This window comes from Neolamprologus multifasciatus, chromosome 3, assembly GCF_963576455.1.
Source record: "Neolamprologus multifasciatus chromosome 3, fNeoMul1.2, whole genome shotgun sequence".
NCBI lineage: Eukaryota > Metazoa > Chordata > Actinopteri > Cichliformes > Cichlidae > Neolamprologus > Neolamprologus multifasciatus.
The window spans coordinates 30,681,615-30,694,185 of record NC_140441.1 but is presented as its reverse complement, the minus strand read 5'-3'; the positions used below and the strand labels follow the sequence as shown (position 1 = coordinate 30,694,185).

Genomic DNA, 12,571 nt, shown 5'->3' with positions numbered 1-12,571 from the left:
ACACAACTCGGCCAATTCAATTCACTTTCAGCAGAATTCTTCCTGGGACTTTTGGAGGTGGAGCCCAAAGGAAGAAAGGCCCTAATGGGATTGGTCACAGGTTAAAGTTATCACGTTTCACCCCAGCAGCAATGTACTTGCTGGTTTATGCTCGATTTGTTTACATTTTGGGAAATGAAGTCTGCTGGATTAATTTTGCACACTTACTTTAGCTGTGTTGCAGTGAAAGTGCTGACAGCAGTCACTGGATTACTGTGATAGGGAAAAGGGGAAGTTCTGAAGCCTCCGCACCCTGGTCCCAGAAGCTCGGGAGACAGAGCGGGTTGTCTACTAATCAGAGGTCTTGGTCGACCTCTGGCTTACAAAGTGGTTAGACATAAAACAATCGACTTCTATAAATGTGTTTGAATGAGGCTTGTAGTACGAAAGTTTCCAGATTAAGTAGAAAAGCAAGGTCCAGCTAATCCATTTACATACCTTCATGTAACAAGTTGCCAAATGGTAAATGGCCTGCATTTGTATAGCGCTTTACTCAGTCTCTAAGGACCCCAAAGCGCTTTACACTACATTCAGTCATTCACCCATTGGCAATGGTAAGCTACGTTGTAGACATAGCTGCCCTGGGGCGCACTGACAGAGGCGAGGCTGCCGGACACTGGCACCACCGGGCCCTCTGACCACCACCAGTAGGCAAACATGGGGTTAGTATTTTGCCCAAGGATATTTGGCATGCAGACAGGAGGCAGCCTGGGATCGAACCACCAATCTTCTGATTAGTGGCTGACCTGCTCTGCCACCTGAGCTACAACCACACCACAGGCAACTGTTGTTGTGATTTGGCACTATATAACTAAAATTGAACTGAATAGCTTAGGTTGCTATCTCTGTGACCCGACCAGGGTTAAGATTCAAAACGCTTCCTCGTCTTTATTCAAGCATCGACAAATTAAGGCAATAAACTGAAGAAAATTGACAGACGGTACAAGTGTAGTAAATTTAACAGGCTGTTTATTAGTGAAATACTATATGATGATACTGAAAGTGCAACGAGAAAGAGGACTGACCTTTTCGCTCTATGTCAGCTTGCGTGATAACAGTTTGGAGTCAAGTCCAAAACTTCTCTACAAACATACAAATAAAAGCTGTCGGTCACACTTGCACATCTCATCTCTTGTCACTGATACCAGTTCAGCTTTCTGACTCAGTATCAGACTGACATCTAATCCTCACACTGAATTGGCTCACGTCCTCCTTTCAAGCCTCAATGCTGTCGCCTTATTGGTATCTATCTCTCCTACAGCTTTTCGAGTTCCTCAGCTCACTAAAAAGCTTTTGTTTTGTCCTAAACAGCAATAAAATGAGAGTAAAGGTTGTTGTCAGCCAAGTCTGCAAAAGTATGTGGACAACAGCAAAAAGGGGGGAAGCAAGGTTGTCCAAATACTTTTGGCTGTGTAGCCGTTGTCTCCTCAGTTTTCTGGTCACATAGCTGATAGTGGACCAATCTATCACTTTCTCCTTCTCTGCACCGTCCCCTCCTCTTTCTTTTCTTTTCTCCCCGATTTCTCGCTCTGCCTCTTTCACTCCCTCTCCTCTCTCTCTCACTTGTGTTCCTCTTCCTCGATCTCTCGTCTGTGATTGCCTGCATTCTTTCTGAATTGAACAGCAGCGGCTGGATTCAACTGGCTGGGAGCTAATCAACGCAACGGATGCTCTCTCTGTCTCTCTCTCTCTCAAGACACACAAACACACACATGCGTAACGCACATGCTCACTGGCTGCACTGAAACCTTACACTAAAATATGCACAGCTGCTTACGCACACTTTGTTTCTCTCACACACAAACACGCCGGTACCCAAGCTGCTTTGTCACCAGCTCACGTAGCGCTGTGCACTCACCCAAGCTCTCTCTCACACTCACACATATATACGTAGCGTAGGACACACACACTCATCTGCAATCACACGCCGAGCTCCCCTCACACACCACAGACATGCAGTCACACACTTCGGGACGCAGGCGGCTTCGGTGATGCTGTGATGCTCAGTCCTCCCTCTTACTCACACACTTATTGGCTGTCACTCGTCTTGCACATGCTTTAATCCGGGAGACGAGCTCAAACCTCGACCGTCACTCTCTCTCTCTCTCTGTCAGTCAGTCAGTGTGTGTGTGTGTGTGTGTGTCGGTGGCATGAAGCGGTGATGTTTTGGGACAGGAAGAATAGTATGGGCAATTCCCAGCGACGGCCCAAAGGAAGACACAGACCCAAATCGGCAACAGGTACTTTATCCTTGTATCTCTCTGGTGCATTTTTATGATTCCAGTCTGCCTCTCACTCTGTTTCCCTTCTCCATCAGTCCATGCATGCACTCATTTGTCCCCCCCAGTCGAACCTCACCTGACTGGACTCTTTTCACTCATGTATTCATGCATCTTTTTCGTCCACTCATCCTCCACGCTTCCCCAGCCTATGTGCGTTTACCCATTTGCCTATATGCTGTTGTCATGTAATTCTGTTTATTTTTCTGCTGATTTATGCACCCATTCATCCTAAATTAATTATTTAATGCACGCGCAACCCTCTATTCGCCCCTATATGGATCCAACCTTTCAGTCCGTCTACGTTGTATGATTTCCATTCATTTGCTTTTTGGATTTCTGCCACCAAATTTGTCATATTCAGAGCATCTTATCATGAATCCCTGCATTTTGCACTAGCCATCCATCCATCTTTCCCCTTCTCTGTCCAAACCTTTGCTGACTTCCTTCCATTTATTCACCTGATCTCTTCTCGGTCTGTCCACCTTTGATTTTTTTTTTTTTTTTTGCCATCCTTTCATCTTCCAATTTCTGCCACCAAATTCGTTATAGTCCAGGCAAATCACATCGCCCAAAAAATCCTTCCATCCATTCATATAGTCCTGCACTGGTCCATCAAATATTGCTTCTTCAATCCATTTGTCGTCCAATTTTACCGTCCATCTCTCCAAACCGTTTCATAGCCACATCTCTCGCATCTAAATAATATTGATATTATGCTCTTCTTCCTTCATTTTAATCCCTCCAGCAACTCATTCATCATTTCCTTCCATCCACATCTTTTTAAACTGGCTCTCAGTCCTCTTTTCAATCTCTCTATCCATCCTGGAAAGCCTTCATTCGTTTTTCTATCTATTTATCCTGTATAGTAGTGCCATTTGGGCCATTGTTCCATCCATCCAACTTTCCCCATCTCTCCATCAGCAAAGGCTCTAACCCATTCACACCCCCATTTATATCATTTGTGCTTCGATTCATTTATCATTTAGCTCACGTTCATTTACCCAAACATCCATCTCTCCTTCCAGTTTCCTTCATCTTGGCTCTCAGGTTTGAATGAACTAGGTCAATTTGTCGTATAACTCTTTGCTGATAAACTGTGTGTGTGTGTGTGCCTGTGTGTGTGTGTGTGTGTGTGTGTGTGTACCCTATACACTTTAAATCCAAAGTGTGTGCTTGTGCAAATTCTAATGTTTCATGTTTTACACATTTTGAGTACAACTTGCCACATGCTGCAGTGTTGTGCATGCACAAGTGTGTGTGTGTGTGTGTGTGTGTCTGTGTGTGTCTGTGTGTGCAACTGCTCGGGTGCACTGCCCAGTCCTGCACGGTTGGATGGGATTACTAGTGGTCTCTTTAATTATCTCTGGGGGCGAACGAGGTAGAGATAGTGTGCAGGAAAGAGAGAGAGCGAGAGAGAAATGGGAGATGGAGAGAAGCGGAGATGACAGCCCTTGTAAATCTGAAGCTCTTACTCGCTTCCTCATGGAATGATAAAGGGGGAGAAGGGGAAGAGGAATTGGATAGGAAAGGATGGAGAAAGAGAGGGATACAAGAGGGGGGCAGTGGGAGGAAGATGATGAAGCAGAACAAGAGGAAGATTGGCTGGGGCAGAAACGAGGAGGAGGAGAAAGATAAGGGAGCAAAATTAGAGGAGGTGAAAAAAATTGATGATGAAGCGCTTGGAGGGGAGGAAGAGAAGGATGTTGCGCTGCAAAACACACATGCAAAGTGTTTATGTCGCTTTGCAGAGCTGCATAGAGCCGAGCTGAGAGAGTAAACACACCCATATGCTCAGTCTCCTTCTGGAGAACTGTGTGTGTGTGTGTGTGTGTGTGTGTGTGTGTGTGTGTGTGTGTGTGTGTGTATGTGTGTGCGCGTGCGCGCAGCATGTATGTATGTTTTAACAGAAGCCGACAGCCAACTGGCCTCCGTGCACCTGCTGTGGTGCAATAATCGGCACAAGACATTTCCTGATATGTTTGACCTTGACTTTAATCGGCATCCAGAGCACATTCATCATCTTTCACACCACAGTGACGGTCACCAGGTGCTGCATCACATACACTACTGGTTCATTTTCTGAGATTACTGGTGTGATGACGACACGGTCAGACACAAGAGGCGTAATTGCTGCTTAACAGGCAAAAAGGAGGAACCGTATTTTTTCACAGTGAAATGAAAGAAGCTTTGGTCAGGACAGCTGGTCGTTTGGCGAGGAGGAATGTGCGAAATTCCTCGTGAGGATTTCTTTAGCAGTTCTTGACTTCGAAAAATGAAACCTAAAATGTTATATTGCAGGAAGTCCTCAGACTGATGAGGTCAGATTGGACCTTTCGTTAAAGGTCTTAGAAGCAAGTCTTGTTGTCTTGAAATGCCTCCAGGAACTTACTTGGGTGGCTAATTATAACTTTAATTTCAGGGAAAACTGGTACGCAGTGGGTCAAACCTCAGTTTGACTGACTGATCTTTTTAGAAGTGTTTTTAACCTGGACATAGAGGAGTCAATTTATATAGAGTGTTGAATGGTTGCTGCTAGCAAGTTGAGTGGATTGTGCTTACAATTATAGATAAACTGCTTTTTCTTTATGTTTTTTCTATTTACCTATATAGTATTTTTTCTTTTCTTTTAATGTTTATTGAAGCTTTGTGAAGGCAGTGTGAGACAGAAACCCCAAACAATCAGACAATCCCCTACAAGCAAGCACGACTGTGGAAAGGAAAACCTCCCTTTCAACAGGAAGAAACTTCCAGGTTCAGGGTGACCATCTTATGAGTTGGAAAGAGAAGAGACAAAGAAAAGCACAGGAAAATGGGACAAAACACAAGTATGGACAAGGGAAGGCAAAAATGAATGATGTAGTGGTGTACATAAACACCTGGGTTGTGAAATATGGTGCTATGAAGTGACAGACCTGCCCAGGATGTACCCCACATGTTGCCCCGTAACAGCTGGGATGGACTGGGATTGTACTATACTACAAGATCTTTAACATACGACAGAGCCTGATTATTTATGACTTTGTATGTGAGGTTTTGGAATTCAACACTATTTATAATGAAGAGATGCCAGTACAGGAGAAACATGTATAAGGAGGAGGTGTGACACTCAAACAATCCTCAGAACAAATGTCTAAACCTATTTCGTCAAAGAAATCTTTTGCAGAAATAGAAAACATATAAGGCTGGATCTTTGTCTCTGTATTCATTTAGATAGCGGACTTTGAGATTGATTTCTATCGCCACCTCTGCTGGGATTAAACCACCAAAGATTTTTGGAGACAATATTCAAAAGCCAAATATTGTAAACTGTGAAAGGACAAGGTTAGGGATACTTGGACCTGACAGGTTAAATATCTGTCCAGAGGTTTTACCAAGATGGCTGCTTAGGAGTTCATTCAAGTTCAGCTGGTAGAGTGTGTCATTTGCTAATTGGATGGTTGGTGTTTCAATCCCTGGTCCTCCAACAAAGGATCCTTGGATAAAATAGATCCATTGGAAAAGCATTTGTTTGACTAAAGCTTGTAGTAAAAACACTTTGAGTCCTCAAAGTGAGTAGAAAAGCAGTATATATATCCATTTGCCTCAGCTTGTCGAGCTGGTAAGCTGACCCCAGCAGCATTATCATGTGAAGTCTGTGCATACATGGCCTATGACATTTTTATTTTGGTGCACCGCAAATCTCAGTGAATACCTGTTAGTCAGACGGTGTGGGCATGTCAGTAATTTCTGCCTTTGGATGTTCCGATGAGGGGAGTTTTAATGTTGTTAGACTATTTAGCTGCTAATTTCTCACATTAACTTCCAATTTCTCCTCCTTCTGATGTTTTTTAAATGCCTTCCCCTGTTCACTTCAAGCCAATTAAACTCGAATCACATCATATCCAACACAGATTTTCTTCACGTTGGAAACCCTCAGTGGACAACCTCTGTGTAGTTTTCATTCTTTCTTTGAGTAAATTAAGCTTTTCCAGTTTTTAACCTTCTTTTATCCCTTTATGTTTGCTCTCTGTTTCTTTTTCTTTTGGTGGTATCGATTAGAGGGATGTGGATCAATTCATATATTCATATATCGTACTGGCATTGGTATGGGATCGATGCAGTGAATGCAGGTCTCTTTGTTATTTGTAATCGCTGAAATGAAATGGCTCTGACTTCAGGGCTTATGACATTCCTAATCACCAGAGTTTGTCTTTGTTTGTTTTGCTGTATCACATTTACACATAATGAAGGCTGTAAAAACCCACAAGCTGTGATTATTCAGACTTTAACTGCATAGATGGGAATCTCTTGGTCAAATCATGGCACCAGCGTAAGGGATGATGGTGGTTTTGACAGAGAGATCATCTAGTCTGAGCCGGGATTTCTGCCTCGTTCCCATCTCATCGCCTTTTCCCTGTCCCTGCTTTTACCTCTCCCTCTTTCACCCATCAGCTGTCTCCTGATTCTCCAACTTTTTTACCCCCCCTGGCTCTTCACTCGCACACACATCTCGCTGTTGCAAATGCATGAATGAACAGAGTGGTTGTAGATTTTCTCTGTGATCACTCTGGCCCATTGCACCTCAGCTGCTATGCAACCGTTATCCCAGCGATCACACGATGACACATTTCCTTTGTTCCTGTCTCCGTGCTCCAAAACACCCAAAATATTCATTTTTCCCACCTCTTGCACCGCCTTTGTTTGCTCTTCTCACTTGCTTCTTCGCATCGAGAGATGTGACCGACCATGCGGACGTGTTCATTCATACATTTTCAAAGCGGTGATGTCATTCCCAGCACTGGCAGGCAACCTGCAGCAGGAGAGGGAGAAGGAGAGGAAGAGCGTGAGGGATGGGGAAGGAGGGGTGTGTGGAGATAATTAGATGGAGGTGAGGAAGGACGGTTCTGAGAGAACGATTGAGAGATCTGAGGTTAGATACTTGATGACAGAGAGAGAGATAGAGAGAGGCAAGAGATGCGGCGAGGATAAAGACACGGGGAGGAAGAGGAGGGAACAAGAGTTTCTGGAAGATCGACAAGGGAAGCAAAAATAGAAGAAGAGGAGGAAGATGAAGACGAGGCAGATGAATGTGAGAAGACAGGAAACAGAGCCTGGGAACTTGTGTTTGGAGGGGAGGGTGGAGTGGTGGAGGGATAGTGTTGCTATGGCAATTGTACAGGTGTTAAAGCAGGTCAATCGAATGCCGGTCGGCACTCTGCCAGTGGCCAGTGAGCACGTGGGTGCCTCTGGATGCACTCGCTGGTTTGTCCATTCATTAGCAGCCGAGTGTGCGTCGCCTGCTGATCGGTTAGAACAGCGCATCTTCATCCTTTGTAACTCTTCTTCTTCTGACAGTTGTACTCAATACTGCATCATTTAGGCAAGCGCACATAAACTCATAAACATTTCCCCCGTCTGAGTTTAATAGTTCAATATCTGCTCAGCCTCCATCGCATTTCAATAAACCCAACTGTTATACTCTGAACAACAGAATAAAGACTATTGAACAGGAAGTACTGGTCCTGACTGAAATTGGGCCTCTAAGTTGCCTCTAAAATGCATCCACTGTGGTATTACAGGATGGCATTGGCTTTTATCTCTCTCCTTGCTCATGAGAATTAATGTTTTGCTGCTACTCACGAGGATGGGGATGAATAGGAGCTTCAAAACGGGACTGAAATCTTCAGCTGAAGTCAGAAAGAATATCTGACTTCAGGGAGGCAAGAACAGATAACAGCCTCGCTGCTGCAAAGTAAGGACCTTATGATATAAAGAACACTGAAAATATGCTTTATTATGCATGGCCTTCATTCTCAAATACATATATATGAGGGATTAGTTAAACCTTGCGAGTACCGTCCTGGGCTCTCTTTTGCCTTTAGAACTGCAGTTCTTCCTGACACAGATCCAACAAGGCGCTGGAAGCATTCCTCAGAGCTGTTGGTCCATGTTTCCGTGTCAGCATCACACAGTTGCTGCGCCCTAAAGGTATTATACTACAGGCAATTTTAACCATGATTTCACATGTCAAAGAATCAGCAGCAGATAGTAAAAGTCTGATTTAGTCACCCATTTGGAAATAGACACAAGAGAGGATGTTATTTTGTAAATCCTTAACTGACCAATCAGGTGCATGTAGCCTTCGCATCAGCTTTCATCAGGTTTTATGCAAGAAAAGAGAGAGAATATCAACAATATTTCAGTTTAGTTTGGTTCTCTGACAAACATTTTAAAGTGGTTTCTGGTGGGCAGTCATCTAAGATATATTAATCTTTAAATGCCCAGCACTAGTATAAAGATACTTTCTGCACATTTGCATTTGACCGAGTTACAGCTGAGAGACGGCGTACAAGTTTTGATGCAAATTGCAGCAATCAGGAGTCGAGAGTTTTAGAGCACCTTTAGTGCTCCTATTAGCTGTGAGTCACATCCTCTGTTACAACTCCAACTGACCTTATCAACAAAGCAGCCAAATCTGCGGATTAAACTAGCACTAAAAGAGAAAAAACAGCAAGAAAGTCTCATTTTCTTCTGCGCCTTCGTCCCACGGAACCAGCTTGTGGTTTGGTCGCTTTTCACACCATTAGTAGACAAAAAACACTTTCCAATAGTTTTTAAACCGCAGTGAAGTGCTAACAAAAGGTTCAAGAAAAACATATATTTTTTAAACTGATTATTATCTTTTTACTTTATGGAAGGCTTGAGAAGAATCCTCAGGAGTTAGATGCTCTTTTTGCAGGTTTTGTCCTAAACTGAGACACTGAGATAAGAACAGCTGCATTAAACCCGGATTGAATGCGTTTTATCATAGAAGTTATTTATTTTCTTGTTTGTGCGGCCACTGAAACACTCACGGCGGCGTGCTAAACCGCTAAGACTTCAATCTGAGCGTTACAGACGCCAGCTCCGCACCCCTGCAGTTTTCTTGTTGTTTCTTGACACGGAGCCCGTCTTTGTTTGGAGAGCAGTTTGTGCCTGTGATGAAGAGGAAACATTGCTGCTGAGTCATTGTATACAAAGCTCTGAGGGTTACACACACAGCGGTTGAGCACCTGCTTGTATGTGTGTGGGTGAGATCACGTTCCTGCATACTTAAAACATGTAATTAAGGACTTTGCGGAGCTTCACTGATGCTCTGGTGTCTCAAGAATATATCAAACCTGCTGAGGAGTCTTTAACCTTCAGTTGTCTGAGTGATATTTGCAGCTGAGCTCCTCCTGAACTCCCAGTTTCCTTTGAGCCGCTGAGCAAAGACTCAGACTTACTCACTGGTTACTGAGCAGCAGCTTCTTCGGCTCTGTCGGGGGTTTAGTGCCTTGCTGAGAGGAACCGGTGCTGTTGTATTTAAAGGTAGAGGGAGGATTAATCATATGTGCTCCCTGGGTGGCAGATCTGCATACTCAGCATCCGGGCCAGCGCCCAGGCCAGCAAATGTCCCGTACTAACAACACCTGTCATTGAATTGGTTGCACTAATTCTTCCTTTGCTGTGCATCCATTGTATGCTTTCTCTCCATTGTGTGGTGGTATCTTGCTGAGGGCTTTGTCCATAATTTTCCCCCTGCAGTGATTATTTTGAGATCTACAATTCTGCTGATGGTGAGTTTAGCTCATTTTGCTGTGGATAGAGACGTAAGCGCCACTTTATTCCACAGTTAGCTTGTTTTTTTAGCTGTGATAGATTTAACCCAGCTTAGTCCTTTAAGTCCGCATCCTGTTACGAAAGTAATAGTTTAATAATCATATAAATCACAATGAAACACAGCATCAGCATGCACCAGCATATTTTCTTTCTCTTTTTATGCCATGTTGAAGCTACGTTAAGAAGAGAGACGAGGATCAGTGAGCAGCAGTATGGCTTCATGTTGAGACGGAGCACAACAGATGTGATGTTTGCTTTGAGAGTGTTGATGAAAAAGTATAGAAGGAGCTTCACTGTGTCTTTGTCGATCTACAGAAAGCGTGTGATAGGGTGAGAGAAGAATGGTTTGGTGACAGTGACACTGACAAATCTAAGAATCGCAGTAACTCAACCACAAAGTGTCAGACGGCATAAAGCTACAGAGCGAGGTCGTTGAGTGCGTAAACATCACCAACACTCTGCTTGCTCAATAACTGCACTGATCCAAACCTCCATTGGGTTTAACATCAGCACAAAACTGTAGGCTGGTAGTTCATGACAAGAATTTCCATCCTGCAACTGCTGTGGGTGATCAGTATTTATTTATGTTTTCAAGATTTCTTACCTTACAGTACGTCAACAAAATTCTTTGATGAGAGTGAAAAAATCTCCAACTACAGTGTTGACTGACTCAACTTTGGTCAGTCAAACTCTAGACTTGATTGTCTTGTCTTCAGCCTTTTTTAGGAACAAACCAAAAATGGTGCTTTGTCTCAACCACTAACAAAACACAGCAGATTATCTAAATCCACCAATTCAGTAATTCTGTAGCTTTTTCTTACATATTTAATTATCAAATCCATATTATTGTTATCAGTATCACGTTGGTTACATTTTTAAATGGAACAAACATCTAATTGTTTATACCTTTTCCCCCTTTTCCTTTTCCTCTGTTGGTTTGGCCAGGGTGCTTTCCTTCCTCTCTTACTTCCTGAAAACACCGGAGGTGGCGGCATAGATGACCCGCAGCACTCGCACACTTTGTCATTGCCTGAATGCATACGTGTGAATGAGGTGTGTTGTTGTGAAAGTGACAATCCAGCCAGGAAAACATCTTTCAGCTCTGACATGTTGTGATTGTTTGGCATCTGAAAATGTGTAGCAGCAGAAAATGAGCTTAATAATAATGATCTGATCCTAAATATGTTCAACAGGCTGATAAAGCTGCACTGCAAGTGTTCTGCAGCCTGTTCTAAATGACTGCATTAACCTGCTGTGCAGTTTCTATAGCCATGGGAATGTGGTGTATTAGCTCGCCGTGTGCACAGCTTTAAATATAACCAGCTATTATGACCGGAAACAAATATGCTGCTGGTATCAGAGACCTCGGGCTCTACAAGGACACACTCATTGGCAAGATGTTGAAAAGACGACTATAAAAAGACGTTCCTAAAATGGATCGACAAGCGAAAGGACGCTCTTCCTCCTCAACATCACTGCCACCTCCACACACGAGTAGCACTCTGAAACCCAGACCTTTCTTGCTATGAGCTAGCAGTTCTTAGGACGACACCATCATACTACCGTAGCGTACTTTTAACACTTTTACCATCCAGATGCAAAAAGGCTTAATGACACATAACCACATCAGATCTATATCTGAACACAACCATTTAACGTGGTTTTCTTTCGACTGATCCCTTTTGGATCATTTGCTTCCATCTCACTGTCTCCTTCACCTTGTCCTCCTTAGTCTGGCTGATAAACAAGAGACACTGATCACATACGTCTGTCTCAGCTCTTGTTTGAAAGGTCAGGCTTCAGTAGGTGACACAGACAACACAAATTTGGTCTACAGGCAGAGAGAGAGATAAACTGCGAGGACTCTTAGATAATGGGGAGGTTTCCTTCCCGCAACAGTAAATGTTTCCCACCCTGCACTTCTTGTAGTTTGTGCAGTTTAAAGCATGAAATATCTGAAAATACCCTGGCATGCTGATATTTATTGATTTTATTCCTCACATGAATGCTTAGCTCATTAATAATAGTGCTAGTCATCAGTTGTGAAGACCATATGAATGTAGTCCCCAGGAACGCATGCAGGGCTGCAGGAAACGTGTTAGTGTTTTTATTTTCTTCCACTTCTTAGGGCTGCTGATCACCTCTTAAACACTTAAGATTCCTTTATGCTGAGAGCAGCGAGGGAGAAAGAAGGAGGGGAAGTGGCTGGAAGTGGGGGAGGAAGAGTGAGGGTGGAAAAAAAGGAGTGGGAAGGCACAACACCGGGCACGATCAGTTTCCTCCCTTTCTCCTCTCTCACCCTCTGACAGAAAGCGTCCTTTTCCCCCTGCACACTATTCCGTCTTCTCCCCTCCGGTCCTGCTGGATCTTATTCCCCCCTCTCTCGCTCATATTTGCCTGCTGACACGCTCAGAGCCACAGCCTGAATGAGTCACTGGGTTTACCTCAACAGGCAGCTGGCCTCTCTTCCTCCTCCTCCTTCTCTTCTTCTTCTTCTTCTTCTTCTTCTTCGTCTTTTTGCCCTCTCTCCCTCACCTCTTTTTCCTCCTCTGAGGCTACATGGGTGTGAAAGTTGGTGTGCCGGATAGACTTTAGAAGCTCGGACATGGAAGTTTTCTGGGCCAGACTGG

At 43.8% G+C, this 12,571-nt stretch overlaps 1 protein-coding gene across 13 annotated transcripts in view; it reads left to right on the top strand.

The window, feature by feature from the left end:
- The window catches only part of nhsl2 (NHS-like 2), a 206,917-nt gene that overhangs the window by 91,917 nt on the left and 102,429 nt on the right, over positions 1 to 12,571 (top strand). For 4 of the 13 annotated variants that reach the window (XM_085138227.1, XM_085138221.1, XM_085138216.1 and 1 more), the window contains exon 2: positions 1 to 2,279. This exon is cut by the window's left edge and continues 23,734 nt beyond it. The exons of 8 other annotated variants lie outside the window; for them this stretch is intronic. In XM_085138227.1, the coding sequence (XP_084994353.1) occupies positions 2,201 to 2,279 (79 nt within the window). In that variant the 5' untranslated portion in view covers positions 1 to 2,200. One more of the 13 variants, XM_085138234.1, reaches the window with a different exon arrangement.